Genomic DNA, 15,049 nt, shown 5'->3' on the forward strand with positions numbered 1-15,049 from the left:
TTGAGACGCTCGGCCAGGTGATTTCACACATAATATCTCATTGAATCCTCCCAATAATGGCACGGGGAATCAAAGCCCAGAGAGTTCAGATGACTTGGCCCAAGGCCATGCAGCGGCAGCCCCTGATCTTGACCCCTGAGTCCAGTGCTCCCTCCGAGTCCCCAGCTATGGTCACTCACTGTGGCCCAGCCACTGCACTTGTGCCCTTGGCACTGTTTTATCAGTCTGTGGAGATAAACAAATACATCAGTCTATGGGGACCCATCTTGAGGGGTTCTGAGCAGGTGAAGCCTGTGTATCCCCAAAGGGTCCCAGGTGGGGCATCACCAGCCGTGACTTTACTTGCTTTGTTTGTCACAGAGGAGCAGGCACCGAATGTGCTGCATCAGCCAGAAGAGCATGTCCTAGAGGATGTCTGTGAGCCCTGCCACTACAAAGTGTGCATTTGCAGCTCCCTGCTCAGCACAGCTACCGAACAACCTGTATTTGAGAATGAAAATGAGAAATCATTGCTAACTGGGGAGCCTAGAATATAATTTTCTCTATATATTTCCCGTTTGTTGTTTTTTAATCTTAAAAAAGAAACACAGTCACAAAGTAAAGCATCAAAAATAATTAATCTTATCTACCTTCATATGATCCCACTCAGTTTGGGCTACTGGTTATTTTTAAAAACGATATTTCTATCTTTACCTTAAATAGAAAATCCTATTATCATTGAGTAATATATCAAGGTCCCAAGGCTACCTTGTCACATTTTACTCTGGTGTAGGAATTGGATTCTTTCCCCCGTGAGGTCGGAAACAAAGAGTTGGGTTACACATATATTTTCAAATTTTGTTCGGGGTCAAGTTATAATCATTGTGCTTACCTGGAAGTTTAGTGGTATAACATAAGGTAATACTGCGAATGATTTCTTCAGTCGATTTCAGAAAATAAAGAAGCTATTTTCATCAAAAAAAAAAAAGTTACTATTTTTGCCTCTCTGCTGTCAGAGATGACAGTGTCTGTAGTGTTTAAAGAGGAATGTTTTGGAGTTGGAAAGACCTAAATTTGTATCTGGGTTCTTCTAGTTTACTAGCTCTGTAACTTGGGTCCTTTGATTACCTTCCAAGTGTCAGATTGACATCAATTGAATGAAGATAATGAAAATGTTTGCCCCTGAGCCCATAAGGAGGGCTGATGAAACAAGATAACGTAAGTAAAACATGAGCAGAATGCCTGCATTACTAAGGAAATGCTAAAAATAATGTGAGGTGCTATTATCACGGTTACTAATCAGAGTCCGTGTGGGGGGTGTGGTTAAGCAATGACTCTGGCACCAGATTGTCTGCATTTAATCTCACTTCCCCTATTTATTATCCACATGAACTTGAACAAATTACTTCTCTGCGCCTCAGTTTCCTCTGTAAAATGAAGACTCATAGTGTCTACCTCATAGGGTTGTGAGGATTAAATAGTCAATATAAGTAAATCACGTAACAGCACTGTCCAATAGAACTTCCCGTGATTATGGGAATATTCTAAACCTACACAGTCCAATATAATAGCCACTAATCACAGAGAGTTATTGCGTACCTGAAATGTAGCTAGTATAATTAAGGAGCGAATTTTTAATTTAATTTAATTTAATTTAATTTAATCTAATTTAATTAATTTAAATTCAAATAGCCACCTGTGGCGACCATATTAGACAGTGCAGACTTAGAACATCGCCTGACGACCAAAAAACCATTCGTTTTATGTAGTAAATGCTAAACCAAGTGAGTTAGCTAGAAGCAGTGGTGGTGCTGGTGCTGGTGAGCACCGTTCACAAATAAGAAATAAGAAAAAAAAATTTATTTTCCAGTAATACATGTAATACATTATTGATGGCACTTGAAGTAAGGGCCACGAGGTGAAATAATAAATTGTGTGAATTATATTGCCACTGAAATTCGTTCTTTCTCAAACTTTTTCCTTCATTTCAGTTTCAGTATTGAACATGGTTACGCATATTATAAAGCATATACTCCACGGGAGAGATCGTGTGATTTCCTAAAAAGTAATTGCTTCCAAAAGTTTACATGTATGTGCATGTGCACCCACCAGTAACTTTCTCTTTCAAAAGAGAATCAAAACAGTGACTCATTATCGGGAAGTAGTATAAAGGACAGGAACTTGGTATGTCCATATTGGTGAATGCTGTTTAACTTGGAAAAGCATCATATTTCATGTCAGTACTTAAAACCAGATATTTTAAATGGGATACTGAAAACAATTAGGGCCATCAAACACGTGGAAGAGATTTTGATGTCATGAAGGATGACCCACACTTTAGTCTTTTGTCTGGCTCTTCTCTGGAGTACACAGAAAAGTTTCTTCCTGAACGAATCTTCTCTGGATTGCTCAAGGATCCCTCTATTTAACTTTTTATAAGAGCGAGACAATCAGAAACAGAACTACAATGATATGAATTATTTTTACAGCATTAAAGAGAAGGGAACAGTGCAGATTCCTTAAAGAATTGGATTTGGGCATTTTCATCACGATGGTCTTCTCAGCATTTGGCAGGTATCACAGCAAGGTGCCTCACTTAAGTCAACACATGCTGTGAAAATACTATGTGTACGTTCCATTTTCCTCAAAAGAAGGGAGGAAAATATCTCCACTTAATTTCCCTAAACAGAAAACAGTGATGTTAAAGGTTAGGCAGGCTTCTATACTTGGTTTGGTTTGAGTCTTTGGGGTTCGTTATCATCTCAGTAGTCAGGCAAGGGGAATTTACATTCTGGGTGCAGGAGATGCATGTCAGGAAAGGGAAACTGAGTCTTTGTCAACTGCAAAAGCAACACTCTACAACGTGAGAAGAGACCTCTCTTCTCAGCCTCCCCACCTCTCCCCGGCCTCCTGCCCGCTCAGGATCGGGGAAGCCCGGGCAAGTATTTACATGCCCATGGCAGCAGCTCGATGCAAAAATAACATCTAAACCGAAACTGGTTAGGCATGATGCATGAAGTTATGTGAGAAGGCTTAATCTTCAAATCATGGCCAGATCTAAAGCCCACCCATGAAGGGCTAAGCACAGGGGCCAGCCTTTCAAACATTAAGTTTCCCCAGCAGTGTCAAAAGTGACCTGGAATCTTTCTGTTGAGCTAGTCTTGCCATATGGAAATGACTCTTCAGCTGGAGCCCATGGGTGGGAGGAGGCCATCAATAGACTTCGGACTCTGTAATGAATCCCCTAAAGCCATACGTGAGATGTGTATGTGTCTTGTATTTGTCACTGTGTGTATCTGTGTTGGGGAAGGGTCAGTAGCTATTACTAGATTTTTTTTTTTACGTATATATATATATATAAAGGGCTTCTGTCCCTACTTGTAATAGCATTCCATGAAGACAGTAGATGATTCCAAAATATTTCCCCCTCTGAAACTAAAGTGATCAGACTTTTTTTACCAATAGCATCTCTGAAGCAGCCCCTACTTTCTCCATTTCAGACAGTTTTTGCAAACATTATCTTATATTTTTAAAAATCTGAAAGTGTTCTGAAATTTTTTTCCAACTTAGGAAAAATATGTTGGCCACACTTGAGAATTAAACCAAGAGTACGGGGATCCCTGGGTGGCGCAGCGGTTTGGCGCCTGCCTTTGGCCCAGGGCGCGATCCTGGAGACCAGGGATCGAATCCCACGTTGGGCTCCCGGTGCATGGAGCCTCCTTCTCCCCCTGCCTGTGTCTCTGCCTCTCTCTCTCTCTCTCTCTCTCTCTCTCTCTCCCTCTCTCTGTGACTGTCATAAATAAAAAAAAAATTTAAACCAAGAGTATTCAGAGTATTCTAATAATGCACTTCTGTACTTCTAACATCTATATCGATGGAGTCAGGACATCTGGGAAGAAAGTGAAAATTTCAGCCTGTCTTCTAAAATGTTTTGTCTGCATCAAAGATTTTCAACTGGGGAGCAGTTTTCTAAGTTGGTTCCTAGAAATCAGCAGGAGTGCTTAAACTAAACTTATTATAGGCTCTGCCTGAGATTCTGAATTAATTGCTTGGGAGTGGGCCTAGACCTCCATGATTTTAAAGTTTCCCAGTGGGCTCTGTGTGCATGGAAGGCTGAAGACCACCGGTGAAGCACTGGACACACTGCTTGGCATATGATCCATGCTCTCTTGGTGACACCTGCTGCAGTCACCACCACGATCATTGTCTGCTCCACCCCTGATCCCTCTGACCCCTGTGCTGCCCCCATACCACCCAGCAGACATTAATTTGAATGTAATAAACAAGGAGAATTGGCTGCAATTTTCATTTTTCTCATAGATTTTTAAAATCCCACAGACATAAATTTAGACGCAAACTGTGTCTTAAAGGGTAAAGCCATAAAGATTTATTCTTTACTGTAATCAGTAAGTGAGAGTCTTTTTCTCTGGGAATTGTCCTTCCTCTTTGCCTCTGTTCATAACAAAGGCTCACTTCCATCTGATTTTTTTCTACAGTATATTCTGCTTAAAGAAATAGGGTATGATAATGGCTGAGTTGTTACATGGGAAACTCAGTCAAGAAATTCCATAATTAAGCAGTTCATCTAATTTCACAAGTACTTATTTGCTGGGCGCTGGCTAGATACGGGAGTTGAAAGTGCACTAAAATATAAGATGAGTAAAACAAACTACCTTGAGCTCTGCTATTCCAAGCACAGTATGAGCTATCAAGTATGGAGCTTTTGCCTTGTGCCCTACAGTGTGTTTGTTGCTTTATGTGCATTATCCCATTCTACCCTTTTCTTATGAGGTAAGAACTATTATTATTATCTTGTTCCCAAGTTATGTCAAGCCTATACAGATCCATCCAGCCAGCACACATAGCTCCAAAACAAACAAACAAAAAACCCATAGTCACGTGGCTGTTTTCCAGCTCATTGTGTGGTGTGGAGAAAGCATACCTACCATTCCTGGCACCTAGTATACACAGTCTAAGAGTAAATAATATTAGCATTTCACATCGATGACCCCATAGGAACGTCAGTCCAGTCTCTGAGACAGGAAACCTGAATCTCAAAAAAGTTGAGTAGGTCACCCAAGGCCCCACTACTAGTTAAGTGCTGAATTGACATTGAACTCTGGCCGCCTCATGAGATGCTTTGCCAAATACCCGATATTTCTGAGACTTGTCATAGATAAACTAGCCAACAAACGGCCTTACATTCTCCTGGACTCAGATGTAACTGCAGATGAGAAGGGTTTTTTTTTTTCTGCCTATTTTAGTGTTCAGATTCCTTTTCTTCAAGTTCCACGGTGATACTCCCTCATTGGCCTAATGAGGGCCATACTTTTCTTTCTAGTGTGACTAAAAGTAAGAAGGCTCAGGCCCCCTGGAGCATTCTCTTCCTCTTGAACTCAGGAATCCCCTGTATCCTGGCAGAAAATTTGAGTCCTGTCCAGAAGCAGAGTTTGCCTGGCCACCCTCACCACGGAAATGTGTTGCTACACCAAATGCACTTCCACCTCCTGCTGATAAAGAGCAGCTGGTGGTCATGGCTATTAACCTGAGCTCTAATTAGGGTGGTTTTTATAATGAGGAAAAGAGTGTGATTCTAATTAGTAATTTTCCATCTTTGTCTCAATAGGTATCCCCCAGTCAAAGCAATCAGCTATCCTCATCACACTGGTTCCTTCACCAAAAAAATAACCATTCTGTTAAACCAGCAAAAGTGAAAATGGCTGAGGACACAGGAGAACAGAAAAGGTTTTATGCACTGCTAATGAGCTGCATTCTCCACCCCCCCACCCCCCCCCCCCGCCAACTTCTGTCTTAGGTCCGTGGCGCCAAGATGGTTGGTTCTGACATGGTGGTGACAGTTGAGTTCACCAATCCCCTGAAAGAAACTCTGCGGAATGTGTGGATACACCTGGATGGTCCTGGAGTGATAAAGCCAATGAGGAAGATGTTCCGGTAAGGAACATCTCAGTGGGGACTGAGAAGGTGACAAGTGATGTGGGATTGTGGGAAGAATTAGTGTTCTCTGTCTTTTCCAAACTTACATCTAACACCCAATGAACATGTCTGTGAAGCTGCCGCCTTCTTATTCGCCATTTCTAGGAGTCCTGGGGTAAAAGTAAGGTTGGTTTGACTGGCACTTCCATCATTTAATCATTAAAACCACCCTAATGAGGTAGGTACCATTATCATCTCCCTTTGGGTAGCAGAGGCTTGAGAGGTGGACTGGTTTGCCCCAAGTTTCATAGCTTACAAGAGAGAGGTACCCAAATTCAGACTCAGGGAAGCTGATTCAGAAACTCAGATTCAAGGGTGTCTGGGTGGCTCAGTCAGTTATGTGTCTGCCTTTGGCTCAGGTCATGATCCTAGGGTCCTGGGATGGAGTCGCAAGTCAAGATCCCCACTCAGCAGGGAGCCTGCTTCCAGGTCCTTTTTCCCCCTCACTCATGCTTGTCTCTCTCTTATGCTCTCTCTCTCTCTTATGCTTGCTCTCTCTCTCTCTCTCTCTCTCTCTCAAATAAATAAATAAAATCTTTAAAAAAAAATAAAGGAAACTGAGTTTCAAGTATTCTACTGCACTATCTCCTCAGGTGTCAATTCTACTAACGTCCATGGAGTACCTACAATGTGTCAGGCAGTATGCTAAAAGATGTCCCTTATCAAGGGCTTTCTCCCAGCCCTGCCTCCCAGATTTCCCTGACACAAGCATTCTACAACTGTTGTTTTCAGGAGAATAAAGAGGAGCCTGGGGCACCCTGGGTGGCTCAGCAGTTTAGCACCACCTTCAGCCCAGGGCATGATCCTGGAGACCCAGGATCGAGTCCCGCATCGGGGTCCCTTCATGGAGCCTGCTTCTCCCTCTGCCTGTGTCTCTGCTTCTCTCTCTCTCTCTCTGTTTCTCATGAATAAATAAATAAAATCTTTAAAAAAAAAAAAGAGGAGCCTAAAGACTTGCAAACTTGGTTCTCTATTTAGGGGACCAACGACTGCTTCAGGCTCTGTGATAATATGAATGAGACTGCTTCCTCCACACCTAGCGCCATCACATTGTGCCCTGCAGTTTCCTAGCTTCTGTGACTTCTGCTGACAAAGAGTGTCACCCAGCAAGATAGCCCATTCCACAGTTAGGTAGCTCTCCTTATTAGAAAAAATTCTACCTTTTTAAAAATATTTTTGTTTATTCATGAGAGACACACAGAGAGAGAGGCAGAGACATAGGCAGAGGGAGAAGCAGGCTCCCCCCTGGGAGGAGGGAGCCCACTGTGGGACTTGATTCCAGGACCTGGGATCACAACCTGAGTCAAAGACAGATGCTCAACTGCTGAGCCACCCAGGCGTACCTTTTGATCCCACCCAGAGATCCTAATTCTGCCATTTGGATCAGCACAGGATAAAGCTCATCTCTTTTCCGTCTGGTGCCTTGCAAATGTTTGCAAACAACTGTCACATCTTCTCTATACCTCTCCTGACCTCTAATGTGTCTTTAGCTTCCCCTCCTCCCCCACATACTCTAGTTTGTCATTGCGCTCCTTAAAGTGTGACACCCAGAATGGATCCCAATCTTTGAGGCTTAATACTTTCATTTCTACCACAAATAAATCCCTGTCAGCATCAATCAATCTAGCATATTTCCTGTGGGGGTGAACTTCTGAAACATAGAAGGGGAGGTGGATGGGCTGCAGAAAATGCTGGATGACCAGCTATGTTAGGAATCTCCCTATTGCCCTTTCTGGAAGCTACCCCCTCTGAATCTGTGGGACCAGGCCAAAGCCTACTTCACCCCTTATGGGATGTCTTTAAAGAACAATTTGCCCACTAAGTGCTTTCTGCATTTCTTTCAAATTACAGTGCTCACAGCTTCTGCAATCCCATTGTCTAAGAGACTCCTGCTGCCAGTGAATACCATAAACAACAGAGAAAATAATTCGAGTGCGTTCTTAAAAAATGCAAGCACAAAACATAACCCTTCCTGTGCTAATAGGAAAGTTGCAAGAAAAAAAGAATTAAATTAGAAATCATCCTTAGTGAGAGGGAGAGGTCAGCAGTGATAGCCCTGCTTTCGTCATAAACGACAGCCTCACTCACCCCTTCTCGCACCTTCCCACTCGAATCAGATGCGAGAATCACTCAGGCAAAGTGAAACACGTTTCTTCTTCAAAACAACCCCCCGCTGCATCCAATTTTTCCTTCTCAAATGGTAACCCCAGAAGCTTCATCTGAGGGTATTGGAACCTCCTACTACCTGTACACTTTGGCTGTGCCAAAAATCCCACCTTGATCACAAGCCAATGCATCAAAAGAGACAATCTGTGTTAGAAGAAAGGTTAGTCCTCACATGGTGCAATGGCCCACCATTTGGGAGGCATGGCACTCCAAGTGGGTTGAGTGTACAGGGGCTTATTGTTAATATCTGACATTGGGATAGGGAGAATTGGAGGGAATCATGGAAAGGATGGAAGAGCCCAGTCCTTACATGGACACAAGGCAAATTCCCCGCCCACACTCTTCCTTAAGGTAGTTACGTCCAACACATTGGTCTATGTCAAATAGGTAACAGACAGAAAGTGAGGTTCTCAATCTCTTATAAGAATCCAGATCCAGGGGGTGGACTTCTCCAATACATGGGGTAGCTTTATTTCTCGGAGACTGTCAAAAATTGGAAAGAACTTGAGAGAGAAAATATTTGCTATCTAGGGTGGGCTCAGGACTTTGACGATAATTACTACTTTCTCTGTCTCTCCTGACTCTAGCACACACATTTGAATCCAAGACCTGAGCCAGCCAGCACCCACGTCCATATTGTCAGATAATTACAAGCATCCAGGGTACCCTTGGCTGCCAAGATCTGATCTCAGAGTGGCAGATCCATATAACAACTTGGACCCTTAAAAAGAGCAATTGTGTAGAAGCAGAATCATTCACAAGACTGAATTCCTTCCCAGGATACACATCTTGAATAGTCAAGGGACTTGCTACCCCCACATATTCACCCACAATCCTGCCAGGGCCCTAGAAGGCAAGGGGTATCAAACACAAAGCAGGGGGCCTGGAAGGAAGGAGCTAGAGAACAGGGAATTGAACTAGAAATGAGGAAAGCAGTGATGTTTCACTCCTTGCTCAGGGGATGAGCCAACTGTGCTCCGAGATGCTTTACCTTCCTGCCTTCTGCCACCACCTCCCACCTATCTCAGATGCTTGAATGTGCTGCCCCCACAGACTCTCAGCTTTCAAGTTTCTGCACTTGATAATTCCAGAACATCAAATAATTCATCTTCTAGATTCATTTATCTCTTTAAAAAATTATCAGGTTCAGTAAGTTATTCCAAGAGGAAAAGTTCCCCGACTTTGTGATTTTGTTTTAAATTTTGAGTTTCTCAAGTAGGACAGAAGCTGAGGGCTAGACACATGGAGAACAACCCATAGATAGTTGCAGTTTATTGTAATAATAATCCCATTTGCCTGCATGCATTCAAGATGATAAATGGCCAGCGTATCTTGATAGCTCAGCACATTAACTGAGAACCATTTATCACAACATCTATCCCCAGGCAAATAGGATTATTCCAGTATCACTCCACTTAACAATATGGGTGAGTGATTCTTTCCTCTTTCTGTACATATTTCTCTATAAGTCAATGCATACTTAGATATGCATGTATATCTTCACGCATGAGTATCTTTGTGTGATGCTCTTGAGTAGACATCTATACACGTATGAGATGAATGTATGAATATCATTGTGGGGCCAAGTTTATGAGTAAGAGCCAATATCAAATGAAGCTCAGGGATTATAGTTTCTATTTGAAGTAGTCACCTGCATTACATGGCCCCAGGCCAGATCCTTAAGACAACTATTTTGCAAAGTGTTTCTGATAGATCACTTGGGGAAACCAGGGAAGAAAGAATGAATGGATCAGAGCAAAAATAACCCAGCTCTTGAGAAATAAATGTCTTAAAACATGTATTCATGTTGAATTAATCACTGTAAATTAAGGATAGAGAATTGTTTCTCTGCAAACAGGCAGGAGGAACTTACATTCCTAGTTGCTTTGCAGAGAGTTCAGGCAGAGGAAGCAACAACCACAAAGATGATTGTGGTAATAATCATAATTAGAGCAACGACAGTGAAACATATCTAAACAACACTTGGCACTTGCTATATTTTACCATGCTCCTAAATGTGTACAAATAGAAATTCACCCCACGCTCTCCACAGTCTATTCAAAATTCTATAGTGTCTGCCTTTTATAGGTGAGGAAACCCATGGTGAGGTCAATGTTTTTCAAACCTTGAATCATAAAATCAATTTACTGAGTTTGAAAAATACCTATATAGGTTATGTGTGTGTGCTTTTCACCCAAATTGGCCTTTATATAATGGACAAAAATAATTTACAGAACCACATTTATAAAGAACAGAAGAAATTTATAAAGAAAAGAATTAGTAAGTACCAAATTAATGGAGACATTTAGACCAGCAGTGACCGTGTCAATGTCTGGAGCAGTTCCACAGACAGGAGTCCCCAAGGCTTTAGATGCCTTTTCCAATTCACTGGGCATAGGTATAAGAGTTTGAAAGGGATTTCAATACAGTGTCTAGATTTCTAAGATTTGGGGCATTTCCCCTCCCTATCCCAGAGGACATACACCCATGGACAGCTAAAATACATATTGTTTTAGCTCTATTTGAGGAAATTCTGGGTTCTAACTTTACATAGAATAGGTCAAGCACAGGTATATAGCCCTGTATTTCTCCCTACACTTTGGCTGTTGTTTAAAGTAATGCGTGGGATGCCTGAGTGGCTCAGTGGTTGAGCATCTGCCTTCGGCTCAGGGTGTGATCCCAGGACCAAAAGATTGAGTCCCAAATTAGACTCCCTGCAGGGACCTTGATTCTCCCTCTGCCTATGTCTCTGTCTCTCTCTGTCTCTCATGAATAAATAAATAAAATCTCTAAAAATAAATAAGTAAAGTGATCTCTATGGCCCTGGCACCCAAAGACTGAGGCCTGTGAATCACTCCAGACTTTTCTGGCAGTTCCCCTTCCTTGTAATCACTCCTAACAGCACCCCAGCCTGGACCTACAACACCCCCAGCTCCTTTGGTCCCTCAGTCCCTCCACAGTACTTGTAGGAAGTGCCCTCCACTAGGGACGTATTCACAGAATTCCTCTACACAGCATGTTCCTCATTTCTGAGCATGAACATAATCTTCATGTCCCCCAGCACATCTTTATTCTTCCATGGCTGGGCCATCAGGCGGTGACCATGGAAGATTCCATAAGCCTCCTTAGGATCTCAACTTCCCCGCTTGTAAATGAGGTAGCTGGACTAAGTGATTCCTAAGTCCTTTCTAATTCTGATGAGCTGTGCCTCAACAATCCCATGAAAACAGGTCCCTTTCTGTCTCAGACACTCATTATGGTCTCCCTTCATCTACCTAATGCCCTCCCAGAGAAGCACTAGCCCAGAATCCCCCGCAAGGCCACCTAGCACATGCCCTCCCTGCAGATCAGAGAGCAGAGACCAGGAATCCTCCACAAACAACACTGCAAGAAGCTCTTAGTACTGAATAAAAGGGCATCCTGCTTATTAAAAACAAAGCAAGCACAATGGCCAGAAAGGTCATCTTCATGGAGTCTATAGTGTGAAACACAGCATACAGTGGTAGAAAGAGCATGGATTTGGGAATCAGAACTACCTGGGTCCAAATCTCCTCTCTCCTGGTTCACAACTGCGTGATCTTAGAAAAACTGCTTCATTTGTTTATCCCTCCATTTTTCTTAACTATTCAGTGTCTCACATAGTACTTGCCTCAAGGGACTATCATGCATGTAAAACTTGCACGTAACTTCCTCTTGAAGCTTCCATAGAGTAATATAAGTGAAGCACTCCAGAGAAGCCTTAACATTCCCAACCCTGATTGATCTCAGTCATTCAGTAGGAGTCAGCTTGCCCATGAATCTTAGGAAAACCTCAGAGTATAGGCTGCAGAGGAAGAGAAGAATACCAGAACCATTAGAGGCCAGTCCTGTTATCAGGATAGAGACAAGTGAGTCGCAAAAAGGTGCATGGGCAAAGGAACCCAATTTGGTGGTTAAACAGGATTATGAATTATAGAACATACAAATACTCCATCATTTGGCAGAAGATAGGGTTATGTTCCAGATCTTGGGCCTGGGAACAAGGTCTATCCCAAGGGGATTGGCAAGAACTAATTAGAATATCAGGACCTCAGGAAAGGCAGCTGGGGATTCAGATAGGAGTCTAATCCAGGAGGGAACCAGAGTGGCCCAAAATGAGCCAAGAGAGACCAGTCACATCCATGAGGCTACTGTGGAGGGTAGGGGACAAGCTAGACTTCAGTTGACTCATGGCTGGTGGAAGGCTTAGCCCAACTTCACCACACATCAGCTGCATCACATCTACTGGGTGGCCAGTAGTTGATGCATCCAAGTGGAAGGAACTGGCACATCTCTATTCTAACTACAATCAACTGAGAGAAAGAAAGCATGTGACTCAGGCAGGGGTTCTCACTGCTTCCTAATCAAGGTGGGGAATTGGATCTGCCTCTCTGGAGAGTAAAACCTTTCCTCTCCTTTCCATCCTTTCAGTGAAATCCAGCCCAGTGCCACCATACAATGGGAAGAAGTGTGTCGACCCTGGGTGTCTGGCCCTCGGAAGCTGATAGCCAGCATGACGAGTAACTCCCTGAGACACGTGTATGGCGAGCTGAATTTGCAGATTCAGAGACGACCTTCTGCATAAATGCATAGGGGGCTGAGTTGAACCTGGGCAGTGGGCTTCTTGTAGTCTTGGCCAAGGAAATTCTAATGCAAAAAATAGCTCTTGCTTTATCTTAGTTGTGAAGACCCAGCCAGGACTACACAGGGCCCCACAGTGAAGATGCCACATATTTCAAAAACTACTTTTCGGTGTGACTATTCAACATGGAAGTTAGTTTTTAATCATTCCACCTTCCAAGGATTCTGAGCATTAGCTTTAATTAAGCTCTAATTAAGTTCTCATAGCTCATAAGAGTAAAAGTCATCATTTATCATCACAAATGGCTGCAGCTCCAAATATCAGAGGACTTTCCTTAACAAGGGGATTTGCTCAATACCTGGCCTCATGTAAAACAAGACTCTGATCTCCCACTCAGCCTTTTGGAGGTAATATACTCCCCAAAAGGGAGAGAAGCACATGATTTGGGCCCTAGAATTCTATTCCCCTTTTTTTGGAATCAGGGTCTATGCTCTAGGGTCAGAATATTTTTCCCAAATATTGAGAACAACATCATTTTTCTTCTTGGCAAAGCCAGGGCAAGATCTTTCATCTTGCACCTGCGGCAAAGCAACTGCCTGCCAAATTTCACAGATTTACCTTGTGAGAAGATGTGGCCCCATATTAACAAATTGCATTTGTGGGAAACTTAATCACCTAAGAGGAGATAAGATAGCAGGTGCAATACTCAGATCTATTAAATAATGTAGTTTTATGGTGTGTTCTATAGGAGGTGTCACACTGTGGCCTGATCAGCAGGAACCAATATCCTTTACTCTAATACTTTTGGGGCCACAGGACTCGAAAGTAACAAGGCTGACATGGGACAGGAAAAATGAAGAATTAGTCTCTTTATTATTAGTGATTATACTTCATCTGTCTCTCTGGGATCCTCTCTTTCATACAATGATGCCAGCCCAGGTACCTTTTTAGAGATAGAAAAGCCCTGTGAGTTGGAGAATCTGGCAGATTTAGTAGCCAGACATGTGGAACGATGGGCAGCCACTAATTCCCTATTGTCCTCCGTATCACTCATGTTGAGACCTCAGCTCCAGACTCAGATACTAAAAGGTAATATGGACTCCATGGTGCAAGTAGCCAGCGCTAACACAGACGGGATGACAGAGGATGTTGACAAGGTTCCAACAGCCAAGGCTACCTGCTATTTGCAAGGCTGATTTATGATCAAAATTATCTATCGATATGCCTTGGGTATGATTCTTAGAGAAAACAAAAACAAAGTGGAAAAAACTAGAATGGAATTTTCTGATCTACATAACCACATTTCTAAGCCCTTGAGTTGGTTCTGGGCACCAGGGATCCATGAGGGTGGGTGGTCACCTCCTTATGTGCATCATACCTAATTTCATTAAGTAATTAATAATTCCAGCATTTGCCAAGCCTTCCAATACTCAATTTTAAAATGAAATGCATTTTGCTATACTATTAAACTGGCTTAATGTAGTATATCCTTATTAACTAGAATGTAATCAAAGCTTCAAATAAAGTTAATGTGATTGTGTTTGCATCTGCATAGAAGTGAACACTTTTAATTTTTATTACAACACACTACCAAGCACAGGTGCTCAAGAAACCAGCCTTCCTTAGCAGTAGATGACCCACCCTGGCTAGGAAAGCAAGCATTTTCCCTTTAAAGGAAATGACTTTAATAGGTACTCATGCACAGTTAGCTATCTTCACTGCTCTCTTTACATTTTACTAACTACATTCATCAAAGGAGGAAGTGTATATATATTTAGTTCAAAAACAGCTTCCAGAAACTGCAAAAGCTCTGTAGATACTTCATGAATGATCTCACAAATCATTATAGTTCATCAGTAGACCAACTAGCGTGGATACCTATCACAATGAAAACATTTTGTGGTCTTAGAACAGGGATGGAAAATACATGGCAAGTGTGTATGGGAGATCCTACATTCATGGCAATACCACTGAACAACTGCCGCTCAGATAGGGCCTCAGAATTCTCCTCAACACAGTACACCAGGCAGCTATTACCAACTGATTTAGAGTTGGCACTCAAAATAAAACCTATTCATCATGCCTAAGAGCCAGCCCATCCCCTCTGACAGCTGGGATTCTACACTGTATAATAATGCTGTGGCTCTAAAAATCATTTTATCAGTGGTAACAAGTAATGAATCTCAGCACCAGGGACTCTGAATTCCAGTTTCTGCCTCTGCTTGTCCTCTACTCTATGGTTCTGAACAAATCTTTGTGTTTATAGCTTCAATGATCAAAGAAAGGTAATAATACTTACATTTCTACAAG

The 15,049-nt window shown here is 42.5% G+C and overlaps 1 protein-coding gene across 1 annotated transcript in view; it reads left to right on the forward strand.

Annotated features, from left to right (window-relative positions):
* The window catches only part of F13A1 (coagulation factor XIII A chain), a 159,502-nt gene extending 145,211 nt beyond the window's left edge, over positions 1–14,291 (forward strand). Inside the window, exons 14-15 of the mRNA XM_041771892.1 lie at positions 5,795–5,931; positions 12,589–14,291. Of these exons, the coding sequence (XP_041627826.1) occupies positions 5,795–5,931; positions 12,589–12,742 (291 nt within the window). The 3' untranslated portion in view covers positions 12,743–14,291. The remainder of the gene's footprint in view (positions 1–5,794; positions 5,932–12,588) is intronic.
* Positions 14,292–15,049: the final 758 nt, after the last annotated feature.

Source organism: Vulpes lagopus, chromosome 10, assembly GCF_018345385.1.
Source record: "Vulpes lagopus strain Blue_001 chromosome 10, ASM1834538v1, whole genome shotgun sequence".
Classification (NCBI taxonomy): domain Eukaryota; kingdom Metazoa; phylum Chordata; class Mammalia; order Carnivora; family Canidae; genus Vulpes; species Vulpes lagopus.